At 39.4% G+C, this 24,800-nt stretch overlaps 1 protein-coding gene across 1 annotated transcript; it reads left to right on the top strand.

Moving 5' to 3' along the window:
* Positions 1-501: 501 nt before the first annotated feature.
* LOC115414758 (zinc finger protein 292-like) lies at positions 502-24,800 on the top strand. The gene is given in 9 exon segments (XM_030128049.1): positions 502-705; positions 10,124-10,278; positions 10,478-10,556; positions 12,448-12,583; positions 13,572-13,774; positions 15,954-16,090; positions 16,216-16,357; positions 17,734-19,350; positions 19,353-24,800. Coding segments are annotated over 9 exon segments (7,659 nt in total). The 5' UTR covers positions 502-540; the 3' UTR covers positions 24,378-24,800.

Here is a 24,800-nt window from a genome sequence, read left to right as displayed (position 1 = left end):
AAGTTAGTTTGAGAGCCCTGGGTTAAAGTCTCACTGCAAACATCAGCAGCATGTTTCTGTGTCCAGTCCAGGGTCTGTATCTTCTCCCTCCTATAGACTGCACAGACTGCAGGAGCCATCTGAAGCCTCCTCTGCTCCTGGCTCTGTATGTTTTCCATCCTATAGTTTGCACAGACTCCATTTGCAGCCTCCTGTGCTCTTACTTCTTTCTTTTCTCCATCCTATAGTTTGCACAGACTCCATTTGCAGCCTCCTGTGCTCTTACTTCTTTCTTTTCTCCATCCTATAGTTTGCACAGACTCCATTTGCAGCCTCCTGTGCTCTTACTTCTTTCTTTTCTCCATCCTATAGTTTGCACAGACTCCATTTGCAGCCTCCTGTGCTCTTACTTCTTTCTTTTCTCCATCCTATAGTTTGCACAGACTCCATTTGCAGCCTCCTGTGCTCCTCAGTGCATTCTGCAGTCAGCTCTACGTAAACACCGCTCGCGGAGCCTACGTCGCTACGCCGGACTGGCACGCGCTGGAGCTGGGTGTGAAGATGGCGGACGAGGAGGCCGAGAAGGACCGTGGTCCTGAGAACGGTATCAGTGCAACCATAGGGGAACTCAAACAACGCTTACAAGAACTGCAGGACGTCGTGTTTAAGGAAAGGAATGAATGTCCAGTCCAGGCTTCTCTGAACTATTGCCAAGAATTTTGTAGGGTAAGTTATTCCCCTCACACATATAACCAACAAGCTAGCATGTAGCCTTAGCAGTATTACGTCTTGGCTTATTATTACCTGATGATTTTAACATCAAGTTTATGTTGAATGGGCTACAGCGGTGTTTTGTCCAGCAACCGTCGCAGTATAATTAACTGAGAAGTTCTTAAACATTGGAACACGGACAAAGTGAATTGCACAAATATAGTAAAATGATGGTCGACAGTCACAGTAGCTAGCTTAGCTGTTAGCATGTCTTTTGCTTTATCTGCTTCCAGTGGTTCATATAAGCTGTTCCACTGAAATGCTCTGAATGCTATTAGAGGTCTGCAACTTTAGTGTTTGGAGAATGAAAACAGCTACACGCTAATGCCGGTCCTTTCTGCTTCGTAGACTGTAAAATCACCGTCTTCTCACCTCGGCTCTGTGTTAGCTTAGCTTTACGCTCTGTATGTTTAGCTTTATGCGCGTTCACGTGATAATCATTTTACTGATTGTCTGTGCTGGTGCTGGCGTTAACGGCTCCGGTTAAAGCTTCTGTAGCAGCTCATTTCACCGCTTTTGGTGTGCTCAACAACTTAGGTTTTTAAGATGAAGATACTTTAAGTCATGTATAACTATTTGATGGGATTCCAGGGGTGTGTGGCAGGGATTTGAGACTCTTTCCCGCGATGAATTTCGTGTGTGTACGTGCCGAATGGAACGCACGCCCTTGCGGGATAGCGCGCATTTCTTCTGTTCATTGTAGTGGCACAGTCTGGATAAAAAGCCTCTGGCATTGGGTCCGGACAGTCTGCATACGCTGCGGTATATTCCCCCCAAACATCTATTTGCACAAGTTAGTGGTCAGTAGTCCGTGTTGGACTGATGGGTGTGTGTGTGTGTGTGTGTGTGTGTGTGTGTGTGGGTGGGTGGGTGGGTGGGGGGTTTGGATCAGATCCCCCTCCTTATCATCACTACACGTATTGTCCACTGGATCTGCATCATATGCGTTAGCTGCACCGCTCTGGGAGTGCAATGCACTGCTGTCAGGTTTTTATGAATGGAAGTGTGACAAATATCCCCAGAACTAGTGGACAAAGGAATACAAGAGAACTGAGGCAGTAAAAGGTCAAAAGTGCATCGTCTGGACCAGGGCCCTCAAACATGCGGCCCTCCAAAGGTTCCAATGCTGCCCTTGGGATGAATTTTCAAAATGCAAAAATTTCACAGTCAAGGCTGTGGAACTCATTTTAGTTCAGGTTCCACATACAGACCAATATGATCTACAGTCAAATAACAGCAGAAGAACCAACAAAAAATAATGACTCCATATTTTCTTCTTGCTTTGATGTGAGAAAAACAGTCTTGTATTATGCCTATAAATAGTACATATGTCACATTTTTTTCTTGTTTTAGTGCAAAAAATAACATTAAATGATGGAAATATTTACATATCGACAAAAATTTCCTTAGGGGGTCAAATGAGTGGCCTTTTTTGTCAAAAAAAACAGTTGTCATAAATGCATAGAACTGTGTGTAAATAATGCTAATCCATTTGTGCACAGACTACTGATATTCTTTGACAGTGGAAGCTCTATTTTCATAAATATTGGATTTGGAATAGCACGTGTATGTGAAAACTTTTGCTGGTGGACGGACGTGACAGTGGACGGACGTGACATTACCCATGATGCTCTGGGTAGTACCAGTACTTTATTGGAAATAAACTTATAGACTTACTATTGCTAATTCTCCTCTTACTCGTAAATGTTAGTATTGTGGATCTAAAACAATCCCAGCTGACACAAAAACACTAAATGTGTCAGTGGACGGATGTGACATGGTTGTTGTGGATCCCATCATACTGATGCTCGGCAGCCATGTCACCGTTTCCATGTCATCAAAATTTATTGTATAGTTTATCATCAGACTAAAGAGTAAATAACAACATAGAATTATTATTTCTTTATAAAAATGCTTATTATTAGAAAACTGTTGATTTAAAAAGTGCCGTGTGCCATTCTTCATGTATGTATTGGTGTAACATAAACAGGATGGATCAGCACCATACTCCAGATTGAACCTGTACAAATAAAACATGTGATATGTAGGAGAGAATCTAGGAAGAAAAACTGGGGAATCTAAAAGAATAGAATATTTGTTTTTCAGGTAAATTCAGTTCAAATATAACTTGGCCATTTATGACATGAAAATATAGCATTAATTGTGCTGAAATTGTTCATTTTTGAGCTGAAAACATAGTTCATATGAGCATCAACATGTTGAACAGAACTGAAATCCTGTACATTTGCAGAACTGTCATTTACCAACACAAAGTTCCTTTGGGGATTCACTTCGATTGATTTACTATGAACAAAGACACAAATAAGACTTCTAAGCAAATTTTAGCCAATTTACAAACTATCCTGAAACAATAAAATGTGAATAACCTGAAATGTCTAAAGAAAATTCAGCGCAATTTTAACTATTTTCTGCCTGTTCCTCAGTGTTTAGTGTCTTTGTAGATCTGATCCATAATGCACATGGACAAATGAGAAGCTGAGCCATAACATTGTTTAAATTGCATTCAATTTTCTTAAGTTTTTTATTTCAATTTCAGTTTTGTCAGGGTTTTTTTTTTTTTTTTTTTGATAATTTATAAATTTAAGTATTTTCATAATTTAATTGGGTTTTTTTGCACTAAAACAAAGACAAAAAATTGGAGTTGTCATTATTAATAGGTTATTCTGTTATTATTTTATTGGTCCGGCCCACTGGAGATCAAATCGGGCTGAATGTGGAACCTGAAAGAAAGTGAGTTTGAGAACCCTGGTCTGGACGAACATTATCCATGTTTCTAAATTCAGATTTATTTATTGTCATTCAATAAAAACATCCCAGATGCTGTTACAGAATGAAATAGCAAAATGCACAGCACAAAATAAAACACAGAAAAGATTTTAACCCTTTCATGCATAGTGGTCACTACAGTGGACAACTGTTCAAAGCTGTTCTGTTGTATATTCATGGATTTCGTTGTTTTAGTTGCGTATCAGCCAACACATTGGGCGCTCATGCATCATCCCATACACTGCAATTCATACCATTACTGTAACTTTACTGTTCTAGATAAACCTGATCTCCAGTAACATGTTTGTGTGTAAAGCAACTGCTTGTTATTTTTATTACACTGTAATTAACAACAAAAAATTTGTTTTTTGGGGGTTTTTTTTTGTATATTATCTCCATGAAATGAGTAATGATTAGTGTTAGAATATGTTAAAATGTGAGAAAATATCAGATTAGCAGCATTAAAAATGTTTTTCTGTCATAGTTGCCACACATTATATTAGTAAATACATGTTTCTTAGCTTCAAAAATTAAATGCATGGTGTCCAGCTGAGTGGACATTTTGGCAAATCCATGAAAAATTGGTTCATAAAAATTTTTTCAATGGCATTGTTTTTTTTAATGCCTAAAGAGGGAAAAAAAAAAACACTCAGGAAAGAAAAAATCTTGATTAAGGTTCTTGTAATTCATGCACGAAAGGGTTAAAAACACCAACTAAAAACAACTTATGTATGTGATGAAACAGTAAAAACTGCTCTAAAATAAATAAGTAAGTTAGTAAAGGTAAAAAAAAATATTGCACTATGGAGGGGTCACTATTGCACATTCTCTATTCTATTGCACTTCACCCCCTCAACTTTTGTTGAGCAGTTTAGATTGGTCATCATCTTGGCTACTGTCATCCATATTCACAAAGTAAATTTATTATTACGTGGCACATAAAACCTTAATCAAATATTTGTAGCATAAGCTCTTTATCCACACTTTTCAGTTATTATATCAAGGTTTGTGAAAACAATGTTTACATGTGCATTATTTTGGTCAAAACATAGAAAGTTGATTGAAAGTATGGATCGATCTGATTGTTAATTCTGTTACATTTATGCCAACACTGTAGTGTAAGTCTAATATTAGCTTACTTATGTTCATGCACCTTATGAAGATGAGCCATTCATTTGCTGAGAATTTTGGAACATAGAAAAAATATATATTTCTATTAGTCTTTTGAATGTAAATATCAAACAGTAGATGTGCCATGACTAAAATATTTAAAGCCAAATACCGAAATATATTTAAAAATGTGGTCCAATGCTGATTTTATTTTGTTTGTAACAAAATCAAAATATGTACTATGACCAAATAAGGTCCTAATTTAAAGCAGTAAATTGGGCAGATGTGATGGAATTGCCTTTAAGTGTTTTCGTACAGATATTGCACAAGGTAGATTTGACCAGATGACAAAAGAGGGAGTCAAAGGTCAAACAATGATCAGTGATGTAGAAAGAGTGTTGAAATGTGACACTTCTGTTTGTTTCATCCAGCATGTTTACACAGACAAAAGGAACTTATTATCATAATTATACAAAATATTTCCAGTTTTCTCGAGCAGTAGTGATATGGCCTTACTATGAATGACTGGCAGGCCTAGTCATGTTATGTTCATAAAAATTCTTCTTTATCGTATTATATGTAATTTACTCACAGTAACAAATTGCAGCATTTCAATCTATGGTATTAATGTAGAAAATCTGATTTAATTAGGATTGGGCTTTTTGTGTAAATGGAAGTAATCAAGTAAACGGATCCAGAGCCCAGACAGATGTGGCAGATCATATATGTTTAGGCTGAAGTTTGGACATGTGAGAAGCAGAGCGCAGGGTCTGTAAATGGAGCTGCATTTGCACTGGGCTTCTCATCCCACAGGCTCGTCTGTTGAGGGTCAGACTCACAAACCTTCAGTTACTTTTCTCACCAAGGTCAACATAAATACTTGGAACAAGAAAACTGACCAGGTGGATTATTCTCAGCAGAATTTATCGTTTTCATTTTTCTGAACACTGAGTGTGACTTATGTTGACCAAGGCCTCTGTTTTAGTGAAGGCAGTTCACGTGTGTGTATCTGAGGTGTTTATTTGGATACAGTTATGATTAGGGGTGTGTATTGGCAAGAATTTGGCAATACGACATAAATCAAAATACTAGGATCACGATATATCACAATATATCACGATACTGTTAACAAGGTAATATTTTTTGTTTTGTTTACTTTTTTTTAAAGATTATATCCTGAAAAAACTTACAGTTCAGCATTTGGATAAATAAAGTTTTAACATGTGGCTTTACCAGTACAAAAAAACCCACAAAAATAAATAAAAAATGTTTTACAGACGTTACAGTTTAAGATCCTGCTGAAATGTTCGTATCCTATTGCGAAAAGAATACATAGTGTTCAGTCCCTGAATCATCAGAACATTATTTTTGTATATTCCCAATAAAAAAAAAAACATTTGCCTCTTTCAGACAGTAAAAAGTGCTTTTAGGATGCTTGAAATAACCGTTATCAATTTCTGAAGCCCTATGTTTCATTTAGGATCCATTTATGATGAGAGCAGCATGTTTTGGATATTTGAATAAAGTCAATAAAATGATGTTCATTTTCAGTCCCCATGTCACACACCAGGAATTTAAATTTTTTTACTCATAAATGTTATTTGTGTCAATTGTACCATGTGTCATGTGACAGTACTTACTCAGACCTATTCATACATGTATGAAACAGATCAGTTATTGAGTTTAAACACACACTATTGAACAGGACATGTGTCCCTGTGGCACTGCTGAATCTGGTCCTAGATTGACACATAGATTTTAAAGGTTGCTATTTTCCTCCATTGTCTGATTTCCACAGCCAAACCGAAGGAGTAACAGAGGTGAGACAGGCTGGACTTTTACACAGCTGACCTGCATTCACCAATCAAAGGGGTGGTGATGCAGCACAGCAGATAGCGTGACGTATAACTTCTGCGTCGGAAATACTCCAAACGTAGCGGTGTTGCTAACCTCTCCAGAGTCGGCCTGTTCCACAAATGTTAGCATGGATAGAGTCCTCTGCCCAAAGAGCATACAGCTGGTGGATCTGAGCGTCCCCCCAGTTCCACATCTGTCTGGTCCCGTTAATTTGTTTGGTTATTGTACACAGCCCCCACTCATTTTTAAATCTCCTGGTGCAGGAGAGACAGTGGGTGCATATGGAGGTACCGGCTAGGGATGTAACGATTACCAGTATAATGATAAACCACTGTAAAACTGCAGATGGTTAGTATTAATGTTGAAATTCTAATTATCATGATAACTGTGTTTGATTACCGCACTTTTCCGGAGAAAACACCTAAAGATTTGCTTTTATGTCAAATATTTGAGTAGAGTTTTAATTTATTACAATTTTAATTTTTTGTACCTAATATTTGGAACCAATATTCACTTTTAAAGTCTTTGAAAAGGTTTGTTAAGCATCTGTGTGTCATTTATGCAATAAATTATATACATTTTTCAAATCGTATTTTATATTTTTTTGTGGGGTTTTTTTTTGTCTTTTTATGTTTCTATAGTAGGTTAAAGTAAAAAAAAATAATAGACAGATGATATAGATGAAGTTGTGCTGAAAAAAGAGATCCCAAACATGGGTATCGTAAACATTTGTTTATGTAGTATATAAAAGCAAAATCAAACATACTGAAAAACGGACAAAATAGGCTCAGACCACTAAGGGTTAATATTTGAATGTTTCTGCAACAGAAGGGACATTGTGCCAATTATTTTATTTTTGGTTTTTTTGTTGTTATTTTTTTTTTACAAAATACAACTTGGTTAAATTATTTCAGTGTGTGTATTAGTACTTTTTGAACATTCTGAGCACAGTTTCAACAATAGCGTGATAATAATGATAACCGTGATCATTTTGGTCACAATAACTGTTATATGAAATTTTCATATCGTTACATCCCTAGTACCGGCATGGATTCTGCAGTAGTCATCCCGGGTGCTGCGGCTTCGTGCCACAGGTGAAAATGGTATGTAGCCATGGCACCTGTGGCGTCTACTGCAGAATCCATGCTGGTACCTCCATATGCACCCACTGTCTCTCCGGCGCGGGGGTCGCAGTCATCAAAACGTCACACCTTGTTGCGGAATTAGAGGTGTTCCTTTTCCATAGCATTCCGGAATCCTGATTCCACCTTCCTCACGGCTCTGTTACTACCTCCAGAGGAGTTACAGAGCCGCAATAAAGGTGGAACTAAATGATCCACCGTTTAATTTATGCAGACATCGTTCTGGAATAAAGGTGAAATATTCCCGTAACAGAACTGCTGTGGAAAAGAGGCTATTTAGAGCCAGACAACTAATCACTCTCACATTCACAACTATGGGCAGTTTTAGCTTAACCGGTTAACCCAGTGGTTCCAACCTTTTTTGACTCCTGACCCCATTTTAACATCACAAATTTCTGGCAACCCCAGACATTCAAAACAGAGACATTTACTTTTTGCTGATAAAATGAATTTGTTTTTGATCATGTAATAGTTTGCTATACTATTTTGCAAATAAATATTCATTTTAGACAATGTTTAGTGTATATAATGTATATTATTGTGCTCGGAGGCAGTAAATCCAAGTGTAGATTACTGCACAAAGGGAGAATTTTATTTTCCTTGGTCAGGATATGTACAGTCAGTCCAGCTGTGATTTACAAGGCTGACAATTAATACTGAACAAACAAGAACTGAAACTATGAATTATGAAAGAGCTGCAGCATCTGAAACTGACCACAATGAACATTTGACAGATAAACAGAACCACAGTGCTGCAGTTTCAGACTCACAGTTTGTCTTTTATGTAATGGGATTGTCTGTCAACTCAACATATATTTTTTATTAGTAATTTTTTTTTTTTTTTTTTTTTTTTTTTTTTTTAATCAATTACTAGAAATTTCAGGCGACCCCATTTGAATTCCAGGCTACCCCAAGGTTGAAAAACACTGAGTTAACCTATTGGTGTCTTTGGATGGTGGGAGGAAGCCGGAGTATCCTGAGAGAACCCACGCAAACACAGGGAGAACATGCAAACTCCACACATAAAGGTCCTGATGTTAGAATCAAACCCAGGAGGTGACAGTGCTCACCACTGCACCACCTGAAACTGAAAGTGCATCACACATTTGAACAATGACCAGTCTTTCATTTGATTAGAAATGGAGGTCATCAGAAGTATACTAATGATCAAACTCATAAACAGGAAGTTGTTGACATGCTGAAATGAGTGTTTAACCAATAGTTTGTGTCCCAATAAGTAGGGGTGTAAGAAAATATTGGTTCTGCAATATATCGCAATATTTCATTTCACAATACTGTATCAATATTAAAAATTACTGTATTGATATTTTTAGATATTTATTCAAATGCAGTTATTGTGGAGGTTCATTTTTGTTTTTGTTTTTTTATATTTTATTTATTATTTTTTAACAGTCTTTTATTAAATAATGTTAATTCCTTTGTTGGGATTGCATGAAAATACTGTTCTGATGTTAGTTCTAAACTGCTAGAATATGAACATTTGAACAAGATCTTAAACTGTAATGTCTGTAAAACAGAATTTAAGTTTTAATCAAGGTTATAATAGTTTTGGATTTTTCATTCTAGTTTAGTTTTATTTAGTTTTGACTTTTTTTCTCTAATTCAGTTAGTTTTAATTAGTTTTTAGAGCAGGTTTGCTAGTTTTTATTAGTTTTTGTAATTTTCTAAATGCTTAGTTTTAGTTTTTTTTGTATCTTTTTTCTTCTTTGCCGTCATATTCAAATAAATCCCAGACAGGACTCTGCTGCTTTTTCCCAGCTTTAGTCTCCATATTTCCAGGTAGAATGGGGTCAAGAAGATGTCTCTAAACCACAAGTGAACACAAGTGACGGACCATAAATATCATATGGTGCCAGCAGCTAAAATTGCTCGAGGGAAATAAATCGATTTCATATCAATCCAACATTGACAAAGACGAAAACAAAGGGAATTTTATCCATAACTTTTATCTGTTTTAGTTAGTTTTGTAAACACACAATACAGTTTCAGTTTAGTTATTGTTTTTTTCTTTTAATTATAGTTTTTATTTATTTCAGTTCACGAAAATGTTCTTACAATTCTAGTTTTCGTCATTTTGTTAGTTTTCGTTAATGATAATCACCGAGGTTTTAACACAGGAACATGTTGGGATATAGCATTAGATCCTGTTCTGATCAAATAGAAGTGTGTTTAGTATTTGTGCAGATTTCGGGTGTAATTCAATTCTTCAAGGAAATAATCATTTAAAAAAAGAAACAAGCAAAAAAAATCGCCTTTTTAACCGAATCATGATACATCGTATTGTGGTCCTAATATTGTGATTTGTATCATTTTGCCAGATTATTACCGATACACACCCCTACCAATGACAGTTGAGTGGATCTCATTTGGAACTGCTTTTGAAGTAAAAAAAAAAAAAAAATGAGCTGTGTAGGACATGAATATGTTCCCAGCTGATGGTGTGTGTGTTTTTGTAGACACTGCTGGAGTATGCAGGCCGATGGAAGATAGAGGAAGAACCTCTGCCCCTGGTGGAAGTGTACATGGTTGCCTTGCTGAGTTATGCCCAGGCCTCTCCATACCTGTCCCTGCAGTGTGAAAACGTTCCCGTTGTGGTGGAGAGGCTGTCACTGTAAGTAGCACCAGTCACTTCATTAAGCTCACTTACACTCATTGGTTTTTCCACATAATTATGTCAACTACACTGCTCTGTAATGCCAGCAGCAGTCCTGTTGACTAAGATCAGCTTTACTGAAGTGTCTGTGAACATTTGGCTTCTTCCAGATAGGAATTAATACCCCGTGTTTGTGTTTTGTCCGTTCTTTTTATAGGAGTTTTGTGGAGCTCTTACTTTCACTGAAGGACGAGGTACCAGATGGATTATGGACAGAATTCAAGTCGTGTATCCAGGTAAAGCAGCAGATACTTATTTTATTGGATTAAGAATCATCCTTACAAATTCCAACATCTTCAAATTTTGACTCAGATTAAACTGCACTGAAACTCAACTATAACAGGGTTTCTGCAGGTCACTAAAAAGCATTAAAAGTAAAATGGAGAAGGATATAAGAATATTTAGCTGGCCGGTTTATGCTACAAGTTTCAAACCAGGGATTATGAATAATAAATTTAAAGAGTGGGCAAATAAGGGTCTAAATATATTAAATACTTTTATCAAAAAAGGGGGAAATTATTACCTTCCAAAACTTACGACAAGACTTTGATTTAGAACATTGTGACTTCTTTATGTACCTTCAGATCAGAGACCATTATCAGAAAGAGATAAAACCAGACCTCCCAGGTGAAATAAACCAGATCACTGAAACTGTGGGTAAAGCGTATCAGAACGAAAGAGGAAAAGTGAGATCCAAACTGTATCAGGGATTGGTGTCAAACAGGAAAACTTCAACTCTGTGTATTAGAGATAAATGGAAAAAAGAACTGTTGGTAGAATTAAGTGATGATATATGGTATGAAATATGTGAAACTCAAGTGACTACATCTAATTCCAGAAATTGGAAAATATTTTGTTGGAAAAACATAATGAGATTTTTTATAACACCACAGATCCAGAAGGCTTCACTATCCTTACCTCAGCCCTGTTGGAGGGTGTGCAGTGAGCAGGATGTGGGTCATGTTTTTTGGCAGTGCACAAAATTATCCCAATATTGAAATAATATCAGCAAAGAACTTGGAAAAATATTGGCATATGAGCTACCAAGGACGTGTTCTGTGTTATATTTGGGTCATTTAACAGGAAAAGACAAACCAAGTAAGGATAAATATTTGATTAAAATCCTCTTGGCATCATCTAAAAAAGTCATCACACGAAAATGGTGCAAAGAGGACCCCCCCCCCCCGATCCAAAATAATTGGAGAGACAATGTGGAAAAAATTCATAACATGGAGAGTGTTACGTTTATCATAAGACTACAGCAAGCAACTTGTGAAGATCGATGGAAAAAATGGACAAAATACAGGACGACCACTGACACTATGTTCTAAATGTTTGTGTAGTCAAATTTCTAAAATGAAACAATAAAATGTAAGTTTAAAAAAAGCATTAAAAGTCATTAAATAGATTTAAATGGCATTAAAAACCATTAAATTTGATGTCCAGAGGCATTAAATACACTAAATACACTTGATGGAAAAAAGCATCGTTATTCATGATTTATTTTGATTATACAAACATTTAACAATTTTGATCCAAAGTATAGGGTGATGATTGACAGGCGGAACCCTTTAATTGGCTATTGTTTATGGCCGATACACAAAATCACAACACCAGATGCTTGGAATGCAACGTGCTGTGAGCATGCTCATGTCGTGGCGAAAGAGTGGAGGGAATATTAGCAAGTGTGGGAAAAATGGGGAAAATGCAAATTTCAGCAGAAATAATTGGAGGAGGAACTTTTCAGAACCTGGTTAAAGCCTGTGGACGGTAAACTGTCATAAAACTATATATAAAAGTGTATCTGCAGTTGGAAATGGGCATTAAATATGTTTAAAGTGGCATTAAAAAGGGCATTAAATCCGATTTGCTGACACCTGCAGAAACCCTGAATAAGGACTTGGCATACAATGACACAAAGAATTGTTTTTGTTCAGACACAATGAAAGTGATTGACTTGAAAACTATGCTGATGAATAAATGAGGCTCAGTCTGACCTCTGATTCTCACTTGTTTATTTGGTAGTGTTTGTTCCACAGTAGACTCAACTCCACCAAAAACACTGAGTATGTTTCTTACAGGTTGTCTGTATTGTGTATCTAACTGTAGTTTTTCTGCTGTGTGTAGTTTGCTCATAATAAGCTGCAGGAGAATGGGATCGCTCATCTGTCCATGCTGTCTGCTTTGGGCCAGCAATACGGCATTTGGACCAACTGGGTCCTACAAGACATTCTGTCCCACGCAGACGTACAGAAGGAGCAAAGTGAGTTCATGTGCAAAATTCTGACACTTGATATTAGAGTGACGTCTTAGGGAAAAGATCAGTTCCAGTTCTGGGTTTCAGACAGTAGATACATTCAGAATAAATATTTGTTCTAAGAAATGGATAAAAAGTAGGTACAGGTACTGCTGATGATCAGTAGGGATGTCCCGATCCGATCTACACATCAGTATCGGCTGCCGATCTGGCATTTTTTAGAAGATCAGATTGGATTTAGTCATGAGATTAGAGCTGAAACGGTTAATCGATTAGGTGCTTGAAGCCAATGCAAAAATTCACGATTTGATTAATCAACTTGAATTGATTGAAGGGAAATATTCTGTTACAGTTTTCCTGAATTGAAGCTTCTTTCTGCATGTGAAACACAACAGTGGAACCAATGTTAAACAGCAGAGAAATGAAGGAAACAAAGCTTTGATTGAGGAGAATTGTGGTTTAATGTGTTTTGTTTTTTTGGATCACTTTGAGTTAATTAATCGTTTCAGCTTTACACAAGATCAGGCCGATCCAGACCCAGTTCTGGGGTGGGGGTTAACACATGTCCTTCTCCCTCAAATTAAAGTTTCCAAAGGTAGGGAAAAGGAAAATTAGCTGCCCCCCTGTTGATCACCACCAAAATGTAATCGTTTGTTCCTTGTGCGAGTATCAACATTTCCTGAAAATTTCATTAAAGTCCTTCTGTAACTTTTTGAATTATCTCACTAACAGTGAAACAAACAAACAGACAAACCCTGATGAAAACTTAACCCCTGCCTTCCTTAGGTAATTAGCTATAATTTGTTTTATAAAAGAAAACCTCTAACCTTACATGTAATCTTCTGTCGTACTTTGTTTTGCTCCATTGGAAGGTACATATTTGGACTGCCTAACCTTAGTTTGTCATATCTGACATGTTGGATGTAAATGTATAAACTGTCTACCAGTGTTAGAAATGAGACCAAAGCTGATGAAAGCTCCTTGTGGTTTTCAGTCGAGGAGTTCATGGTGCAGGAGGGCCAGGGTCTGCTGGAGATGAGAGTGAAGCAGCTGATGAAGGACAGTCAGCCGGGGAAGGCCGCACAACTGGCAAAGACGTGTTTTGAGTGCACCGCCTTCGAAGGAAAGGGACTTTTCAAGCAGATGTACCTGGTCTGCCTGTGTACTACCTCAGAACAGGATCAGCTGATGGAGGAGGTAAATCCAGCAGTACTGATAAAAAGATTTGACATAAAAGCAGATCTTTACATAGGTGTTTTCTCTGGAAAAGTGCGGTAATCAAACACACACATTCAGTAACAGACTCACTACTAGCATGGGAGCTAATTACAGGGTTCGTCTAAATCTTCTTGAACGTGTTTCCTGTGTAAATGTTCATCCATAGTTGTAGTGGTTCCATGGTACCAGGCTCAGCTCCAGATTTGACTCCTGACAGTTTTCATGGTTGTGTCTCATACGAAATGAACCCAAACTTTGGCTCGTTTGTTTCCTGTAGCCTTGGTTCAGAAGCTTCTACTGCCCCCTTCTGGTCCTGGTCATTAGTGCACATGTGCCGTCAGTGCATCAAAGACACGTGTCACTCTAAGCTACGATCAAACATTGAGCCTGTTTACATGACCATAAAAAATTGATTACTATTAGTAATATGAAAATTGTAATAATCAGATCTGACACATTTACATCCACTTGAGAAATGCAACAATTGAAAACTCTGGTTTGGACGCTCCAGTCCATTATCAGTTTTCTGTCAGAGTACATATGTGTGTAATGACGGTAGACTCGGACCTTTGTGTTATTGTGTTCCATTCCCGTTTGACTACATCACTTCTGTTTTCTACAATTTTTTAATTGTGTTTACACATGCACAGATGTAAAAGAACAAAATAACTCAGATTTGTCCAGGGCTAGACTGTTACCCCCGCGACCCGGCCCTGGATAAAGCGGAGGATAATGGATGGAATGGATGGATGGATAGTCCAGGGCTCTCAAACTCATTTTCTTCCAGGGGCCACATTCAGACCCCGATTTGACCTCAGGTGGGCCGGACCAGTAAAATAATAGCTCAATAACTTATGAATGATTACAATAATGACAACAGTTTTAGTGCAAAACAAAACATTAAATTATGAAAATACTTACCGTACTTTCATAAACTTGACAAACAAAAGAGATGTGAATAACCTGAAAAAAAATGAAATTTCTTAAGAAAAATCAGTGCAGTTTTAACAGTATTATTCCTCAACTTATCATTTGTCCATGTGCATTATGGATCAGCTCTACAAAGACACTAAACACTGAGGAACAGGCAGAAAATAGTTCAAATTGTGCTTAATTTTCTTTAGACATTTCAAGTTGGTCATATTTGTTCAGGTTATTCACATTTTGTTTTTACAGGATACTTTGTCAATGTTAATATTTTCATAATTTAATGTTATTTTTGCACTAAAACAAAGACAAAAATTTGAAGTTGTCAGTATTTATAGACATAATGTAATATTATTTTTTCCACATCAAATCCAGAAGAAAATATGGAGTCATTATTTTTTGTAGGTTATGCTATTATTTTACATGAGATCATATTGTATGTATCTGTATGTGGACCCTGAACTAAAATGAGCTTGACAGCCTTGACTGTGGAATTTTTGCACTTTGCAAATTCATCCAGTGGGCTGCATTGGAACCTTTGGAGGGCCGCATTTGGCCCCCGGGACGCATGTTTGAGACCCCTGGATTAGCCTGTACACATGCAGGAAGACACCAGCATACTGGGGACAAATCCAGGTGTGTTAATCTGATTCCTCATAATCAGATTACTGCTGTTATCTGATAAAACCCATCAGATTATACCGTTGACATGATCACTTCAATAATCTGATAACTCCAGAAATTGGATTATGATCGGAGTATTAGTGTGGATGTAAGCAGGTTCTTTGTTTAATATGGGATTATATACTGAGGGATACACACGATGACATCACTAATGACCCGTTGACTAATTAATTAGTTGTCAAGTGGTTGTTGCAGCCCTATTTCCAGCAAATTTTTGGGTTTTAAATAGTCTACAAACTTCAGCTTCACACAACTGATCTGGTGAAGCCAATCCCACTGCTGACTTTAGCAGTTATGACCAAAGTTATGATTACTTGGACGATCTTTAATGTTCAAACTCCTCATTTGTGTGGCCTTAAAATTGCTTGCGCTACTATGAGATACCCTGTTACACTGAACAGCACCATTTCCTTTCTCACACTGGGCATGATGAAGTCGTGCTTTTCACTCTTTTCTGTTGTGATGCAGGACTTTTTCCACTAGATGGTAGTGTTAAGTTGTCTTTTTAATGATAAACGTCAGTAACATATGGCTGTGCTGTCTGCAGCTTTCGAAGGTGGACTGCCGCGACGCCCTAGAAATGATCTGCAACCTGGAGTCAGACGGAGATGAGAAGGCAGCATTCAGCTTGTGCTCAGCCTTCCTGACTCGACAGCTTCTCCAAGGAGACACCTACTGCGCTTGGTGAGAAAACTTCTATCACTGCCACCAAAATTTATGACACTTAACAGTAAAAGAGTCGACAGACAACATTGACCTCAACAAATAATAGACTGTTATTGATGATGAATTCCCGTTTGTCTGACCAGGGAGCTGACTTTATTTTGGAGTAAACTGCTGAAGCGGTTCGAGCCCTCAGAGAAGGACTTCCTCGACAGATGCCGCCAGATGTCTTTACTTTCCAAAACAGTGTACCACATCTTATTCCTCATCAAGGTCATCCAATCGGAGGTCAGTAAACTGTCATTTTCAGCGTCTGCTACTGGCATTTTGGCTGACCCTACCTTGGAGGTTCATAAAATGCCTTTAGAACAGGGGTCTCAAACTCATGTTCTTTCAGGGGCCACATTCAACCCGATTTGATCTCCAGTGGGCTGGACCAGTAAAATAAAAGCATAATAATCTATAAATAATGACATCTCCAAATTTTTGTCTTTTGTGTTAGTGCAAAAACACCCCATTAAATTATGAAAATACTTACTTTTATAAACTATCCAAACAAAAAAATGTGAATAACCTGAAAAAACTGAAATTTCTTAAGAAAAGTAAGTGCAAGTTTAACAATATTCTGCTTCAATTTATCATTTCTACATGTGCATTATGGATCGGACCTACAAAGACACTAAACACTGAGGAACAGGCAGAAAATAGCTGAAATTGTGCTTAATTTTCTTTAGACATTTCAAGTTCATATTTGTTCAGGATTTTCACATTTTATTGTTACAGGATAGTTTGAAAATGTTAATATTTTCATAATTTAATGTTATTTTTTGCACTAAACCAAAGACAAATATTTGAGGTTGTTATTATTTATAGCACAGGTGTCAAACATGTGGCCCGGGGGCCAAATCCGGCCCGCCAAAGGGTCCGGTCCAGCCCTTGGGATGAATTTGTGAAATGCAAAAATTACACTAAAGATATTAACAGTTCTTTTATTTCAGGTTCCACATTCAGACCAATTCAATCTCAAGTGGGCAGGACCAGTAAAATACGTTGATAATAACATATAAATAATGACACCTACAAATTTTTCTCTTTGTAAATGTAAATATTTTCATGTATTTAGACTCAAAGTATAAGTTTGCTAAAAGATTGTGAATAACTTGATATGTCTTAAGAGAAGTCGGTACAATTTTAACAATATTCTGCCTGTTACTGAATGTTTTGTGTGTTTGTAGATCCACTGTGATCTGTAAGTTCAAATGAACATGTGTAAATGATAAACTGAGGCAGAATATTGATAAAATTACACTTATTTTTTCAGTTTGTTTACGTTATTCACATCTTTTGAAAGGATAGTTTGTAGATGTAAACCTTTTCATAATGTAAATTAACTTTTTTCGCTCGAAAACATAGAGAAAGTTTGGAGTTGACATTATTTATACATTATTATGTTATTATTTACTGGTTCGGCCCACTGCAGATCAAATTTAGCTGAATGTGGAACTGAAGTAAAAAGAGTTTGACACCCCTGCTCTATTGTTGTACGAGAAAATGCTGAGTTATTAATTCTGTTTTTCCTTTGATACAGTTAAACTTCTTTGTTACTTTTTTTTTTAAGTATTTGATAGCTAATTATGTCTTTTTTTTTTTTTTTTTACCCCTAGATCAACAGCCTTGGACTGCCAGTGTGCATTGAAATGTGCATTCGAGCTCTGCGGATGGACTCAAATGATGGAACCACGAAGGCCACCGTTTGTAAAACCATTTCCTGTTTGCTTCCCAATGACCTAGAAGTAAAACGGGCCTGCCAACTGACTGAGTTCCTCCTGGAGCCCACTGTGGATTCGTACTACGCCGTGGAGACTCTTTACAATGAACCGGATCAAAAACTAGAGGAGGAGAATATGCCCGTTCCGAACTCACTACGCTGCGAGCTTCTGTTGGTTTTCAAAACCCAGTGGCCTTTTGACCCAGAGTTCTGGGACTGGAAAGCACTGAAGCGCCACTGCTTAGGACTGATGGGTGAAGAGGCCTCCATAGTGTCATCTATCGACTTACTGAATGATACTGACAGCCCTGAGGAGGAAGAACCCTTCTTCAGCCAGGAAGGGTTTCTGGAAAGCGCAGACCGCCTCGTAAGCGGCACCTACGAACTGAAAGATGTAACAGACAGGAAACAGAAAAACAGAGAAATGAAGAAACTGAGAGAAAAAGGTTTCATATCTGCCAGGTTTCGAAACTGGCAGGCATACATGCAGTACTGTGTTCTGTGTGACAAAGAGTTTCTAGGCCACAGGATTGTACGTCACGCACAGACTCATCTGAGCGGCGGAGTATACAGCTGCCCGATATGTACGGAATCCTTTAGCTCAAAAGACACTCTGCTCCCCCACGTCACATCGCATGTTAAACAGTCATGCAAAGAGAGGCTAACTGCAATGAAGACCACCAAGAAACTGGCTAATCCTAAAACGGCCGCTCCGGTCATTGCGGCATTACAGGCCAAGACGGAAAATCAATTTTATGAAAACGGTGCTTCTGCGGGGCGTAATGGGGAATTGATTGATAGCGTTCAGTCAAGACTGTCCTGGGGTAATGTAGAGAGAAGCGAAGACAATATCTGCCCCGTTGGAAAATGTAGAAAGACCTTCAAGTTCTTCAAAAACCTCATCGCTCACGTTAAAGCTCACGGAGACGACGAGGAAGCGAAGTCATTCCTCGAGATGCGGAGTAAAAAGGTCATTTGTCAGTACTGCCGCCGCCACTTTGTTAACGTCAACCACCTTAACGATCATTTACAGGTGCATTGCGGTGTGAAGCCGTACATCTGTATACAGTTAAACTGCAAGGCGAGTTTCCTGTCCAACACTGAACTTCTCGTCCACAGGAAAACGCACACTTTTTTTAAGGCCAAATGTATGTTTCCAAATTGCGGAAAGATTTTCAGTGAGGCCTTCAAACTGTACGACCACGAGGCACAACATTATAAAACTTTTACTTGTAAAGTTCTAGACTGCGGGAAGGTATTCCATACACAACAACAGCTGGATTTGCACCAGGAGGAGCATACTGCGAAAAAAGAGGAAAGCCCTTCCTCTGTGCAGACCCCACAGAATTTGGAGCCTGGCCCATCACTCATTGCACAAATGCTTTCCGATCAAACCCCCATCAAACAAGAGAATCCTCAAGAGTCAAGTGACTGTATTCCTGAGACTGTTGTTAAACCTGAACCTGAAAGATATCCAGAGTCCCTTGAAAGCTTGCTAAAATCTCCAAAGCATCTGTGGATCCCATGGCACAGTATGAAATGAAACACGAGCCACAAAATGTACCAGTCAGTCAAATGCCGAATTCACATAGTTCTGTAATTCAGGTGGTGAATTCACAATCATCTAATCCTAGTGGAAACAGAAGTGACTCAAATCATCCTACTTATGACTATATGACACCGTCCCAACATCAACACATCCCTCCATTTGAAGCTAATTTAGGTAAACTATCACATACCTGTGATACAGATGTATTACAAGCTCAGTCACAAATGTATCCTAGTAATGTGAGTAACAGATTAGGAAGTTACAGCTCGACACATCTAGGGCCAGTGTTTAATAGTAGTGTTAGTAACCCCCTAGTAGCACCGACCCAGAGCTACACAGAACCAGCAATGTTGCAGCCACTTCCTCCAACAGTAGTTCCACATCCTCTAACTGCGAACAGAATAGAAAACACAGAGAAACCTCCAGATTCCCTTCCAGCCCTTAGAGAGCGATACCACTGCGCATTTGAAAACTGCACACGGAATTACAGCTGTTACAAAAGTGCCGCCAAGCACATGAAAACAGTTCACCCAGAATTCTTTGACAAATGGAAGGCTGCACGAACTAAAATCAAGATAACCTACGCTCCTGCACCAGGCACACCCTCTGTCACGAATCACAGTTTGGTTCCCCCAACTGTACCATTTCAAGGAGCTGTAAGGCAGAATGTGATTCAACCACCGGCCTACACAAACATGGCCCCAAGTTCAAACTACGGTTCCTTACCTCCCCATTCAGCCTCCACTCTCAACCAGAATGCCTCACTCCTAATGGAAAATGTTTTAAATCCCATTGTTCTTTCTCAGTTAGAAAGCAATACAAGTCATTTAACTAACCCACAGTCCCACGACACAGGCAATCAAAACTGGCCTTCAGCCCCCGAAAGACAACAAATCCTAAACTGCGGTACTTCCCAAATGTATCGATCAAACACGCAGGACATGCCACTGTTGGGATCAAGCATAAACAGCTCAGCAGACTCCCTACAGGCACCAGTCATGGAAACCAGTGCTCAGTCCCTTTTGTCCTCTTATTCAAGGATGGAAGAAGTAGCAAAGCAGGTGACCAATTGTCATTCACTATATTCACCACAGATGCAAAATAATTCCATCCCCAGTTCCACTTTACCAGAAAAAACTAAATCATTGCATAGCCACATGCCGTCAAGTCTTGCCCCTACAACCAGTCAACATCAAAAAGACCCAACTGTCTCAGACAATAATCCTGACAATCCTAAACGAGCCAGAAAAAGCAGGAGGACAAAATGGCCAGCCATTGTTAGAAATGGCAAATGGATCTGTTGCAGATGTTATAGACAGTTCGATAGTCCCAAATCACTTGGAGGCCATTTGTCTAAACGTACAGTGTGCAAACCATACGAAGAGTCAGAACTGAACACGGACCTGCCCGCATCATTTCTCGACCTCCTCAATTCTGAACAAGCGGTTAGCGGTGTTGAGCCCGGTCTTTCGTACAATCCTGCCACAGTTTATCAGGGCAAGCCTCAGCATTCAGAAATGAGTAGTTCTGCAGGCCAAAAAGATTATAGCTCTGCTAATTATCCACAAGGAAATTTGCCAGTCTATGGAAATGGTGAATCAAATGAAGACATTCTCAAACAAATCATGACTGAATCAAACATAGCAGATCTGTATGTGCAGCCACCTGTTCCTCCACCCATGTTCCCAAACTCAGGTGTTCCCTACGGGCCAAGTGAACGTTATCCAGCAAGCTCGGTCATACAGCACACCGAAGACGTTCACAGGAGAGAAGCTGACTTGTGTAATGCTGCTCATTATCCACAGTCTAGGATTGATACATTTTCCGGTAATGAATTTCCTAACTCGCTTTTATCCCAAGTAGTAACAGAAACGCAGACTAATACTATTTCCAGCCTTGTTCCCACAAACAGTGTAATTCCAAGGGAAGTCCCTCCTCAACCCTATCACTCTGAGACAATGATCCAGACATCAGATATGGATTCAAACCCAGTGAAACAGACACTGTTACCCGATAGTGGGCTTAGTCCTATACCAGCAAGTGACACGAAGCAACCCGGGATGCAAAGGAAGAGCACTGAGCACGATATCAAAAAGAGACTGCGGGAGCAGATTCTCGCTGGTGATTTTCAACGTAGAAATAGCTTGTGTAATTCAAGCAACATGGACACTAATGTGACTTCAAGAAGTCCCATGTCATTTAGCACAGTGTCAAGTCCTAAAAACTTTGGACCTCATCAAATTGGTTGGGATGTAAAGGGTGATGCAGCTAATGGAGGACAAGAAAACTCTATCATTCCAGGGTCATCGGGCGAAATTGAAGTACTCCTAAAAACCCAAAGCTTTACCAGTTTTAGACAGACTACTACCCCGCAGCAGGAGGTGCAGAGCCCGACTTGCACTGTGGCAAGTGATCTAGATCCTGAACCCAGTCAGGTACCTTGCAGCCAACAACAGTGGCTAACAGAAATTCAGAGTGCGTTCGAGAGGCTTAACCTTGTCAGAGAATTATCTGATCAAACATGTAGCAAAGTGAAGCAAACTAGCATCCCCGACAGCCACAAAGCACCCGCAAAAGTCGTTTCACGTAATGTAAAACCATCAAACCCGGCCAAAATGTTTGCTTGTGAGAATGACAACTGCACATTTAGCACAGTGTCAAGTGAGGCGTTCTGGAGACACCTCTCAAGGTCTCATAATTACACATTCGATATGGTGAACGTGGTTAAAAAACAGTACGGCCAATACGCTCCCTTCCAGTGTCAGAAATGTAATAAAACATTCACACGTAATTCAAACCTCCGAACTCACTACCAGTCAGCTCACAAATTATCGGCCGAAGAAATTGCAAATCTGGATTTGAAACGTCGACTAGCCAAAGCTGCTGCAGCCGCTGCTACTCCAAACCACCCTCCACCCACTCAAGCCCCAACTGCTTCCTCATCAGTACCGAATGGATGTGATCCATTTGTCCATTATAATAACTTGAACAGAGCTAGTCAAAAATTTCAAGGTGACACCTGCTCCTCAGTAATTCACGCTTTGCAGCCAACAGTCTTACACAATCAGAGGCAACCAAACCTGACTCAGAACTCAGATCCATCTTATCAGGCCGGACAAACAGCAGAACATTTGCCCATGATACCAGTCCAGCACACGAGCAGGAAACAAGTTGGAGCCCATTCGTCCAAAGCCGGCCCTCATCAAGCGAACAGACTTCAGAGTCTAGATAAAGAAGTTAACGGGCAGGCGATAGTCAAACCCAGCATTGACTTAAACAAGAAGCCAAAGGAGAAGAAGCCAACCTTGAGCGATGCCATAAGTCAGTACAGACCTTACCGCTGTGTTCACCAGGGCTGCGTGGCGGCCTTCACCATCCAGCACAACCTGATCCTCCACTACAGGGCCGTTCATCAGTCCGCCCTCTGCGCTTTGGAGGTGAACAAGGATCAGGACCAGAGTGAGGGTTTCGACGAAGTAACGGAACACGAAGAAGAGGAGGCGGAGGTCCCCCACATTTCTGAATTCAGATGCCAGGTTAAAGACTGCTCCCGAGTTTTTCAGGAAGTTCCCAACCTTCTCCAGCATTACTTCCAGCTGCACGAGTTCAGCATCGACAAGGTGGGCAACATCTTGTGTGGCATCAGCCTCGGACGGTTCACCTGCGGTCACCAAGGATGCACCTCAAACTTCACTGGTTTCTGGAAGTACATCGGGCACGTCAAAGAACAACATAAAGACATAAAGCTGTCCAAACCAGAGCCATTAAACGGTTTGTTCAAATGTGAAATCGAAGGCTGTGATCGTTCATATGCCACAAAGTCAAATATGCTCAGACACGCGATGAAAAAGCATCAGGATTTGTACCAATCGAAACTAAAGACTCAGCAAATAACAGAGGACAGTATGAAAGAGAAGTCGACAACTTTGAATTCAAAGACTTTGCATTACCAAATATCCAAAACAAGTAACGGGAAGGAAAACATCGAGAGCAATAAAAAGGTCGTTCAGAAGGAAAGTGACGCAAAGAGAGCCCGAAAAGTGAACATTTACTGGACGAAGTACGAAAAACCCACTTTGAAATCCAATGTAGAGGCATCGGCAATGTGCACAAAGAAGTTCCCTTTGCAGTATCCCTGCATGATAAAGGGTTGTGAGTCTGTCATGAGTTCAGAGAAGAACGTTTTAAAACATTACGTAGGACACGGACTGTCCGAAAAGTACTTAGAACAGCACAGGAGTCACTACATATTCTGCAAAAAAGTCCCCAAACAGAAATGCAGCTCCATCAGGAGTGAGGATTCTAAATCGGACAATGGTTCCGATCTGTCCGACGGTGAGTTCCTGGGCCAGAGCAGCCCAGAAGGAGGGGAGTTCAACAGTTCCAGACCCCTTCTACGCAAACGCACCTGCACAGGCATCCCAGTTGTACTATTAGACAGCAAGTTATCCAATGACGACAGTTCTGACGGCTCTGTGGTGCTCAAACGAAAACGAGGACGCCCGCGAAAGCTAATCGAAAAGATAGTGAAACGCAAGAAAATCCCACGCGCGACGAAGGCCGATGTGGTTTACAGTCGAGACGACGAGTCCGACTCAACCTGTCCGCCGGCGCTGCAGGACGTGTCCGATCAGAGCGTCCAGCTAGCCTCCTTCAAACCCATGGGCTTCGAAATGTCCTTCTTACAGTTTCTCGAGCAGTCAAATAAATCTGATAACTCCCTGAGGAGTAACGCGGAGCCGACGGACACGCGAAGTAAAACCCCCAGTCCCAACGCCAAAGAAACCTGCATCAAGTTCAACAACCGGCGGAACCTGAAGTCGCTCAGTAAAGTTCGGATCGTTTTGGACGGGGCCGTCTCAGGCGTTACGGAGCTGATTGTGAAGCAGCTGCAGGACATGGAGCCCAGAGTGAGACTGGAAAGAAACAACCTGATGTTGAGACAGTTACACGACATGCAGCCCACCGTCGTACTGGAGAAACACACCTAACCTGCTTTTTCTTGTTTGGTTTTTTGGTTTTATTCGCAGAATCTCAGGACTAGAACAAGTCAAGTCTGCTGCAGACTGGTGCCCTACAAATCAAATGTTTTTTTACACATCCACTTATCAAAAAAAAAAAAACAAACGCTTTTGAATTATACTGTAATAATATCTGTAAAATGTGTCCTTTTTATATAGAAAAGTGTAAAGCATGTTTTTATTTATAAACTACAAAGTAACTCAATGAAACTCAGCTTTGTGTTGAATTATCCCTGTGGGACTGGCAGACAAGTGGACTTTGATATGAACTGTATCGTTGTGTGTAGTTTGTGATTTGCAGATGTTGACTGTTGTTTGTTGTGTATATACTTTGAAAAATCACCTACTGCCACCAGCAGTCTTACTGTTATTAAAGCAATTTTTTTTATTCCA

The sequence above is a fragment of the Sphaeramia orbicularis genome, chromosome 24 (assembly GCF_902148855.1).
Source record: "Sphaeramia orbicularis chromosome 24, fSphaOr1.1, whole genome shotgun sequence".
Taxonomy (NCBI): domain Eukaryota; kingdom Metazoa; phylum Chordata; class Actinopteri; order Kurtiformes; family Apogonidae; genus Sphaeramia; species Sphaeramia orbicularis.
The sequence above is the reverse complement of the archived record's forward strand: the minus strand, read 5'-3'. Positions and strand labels throughout refer to the sequence as shown.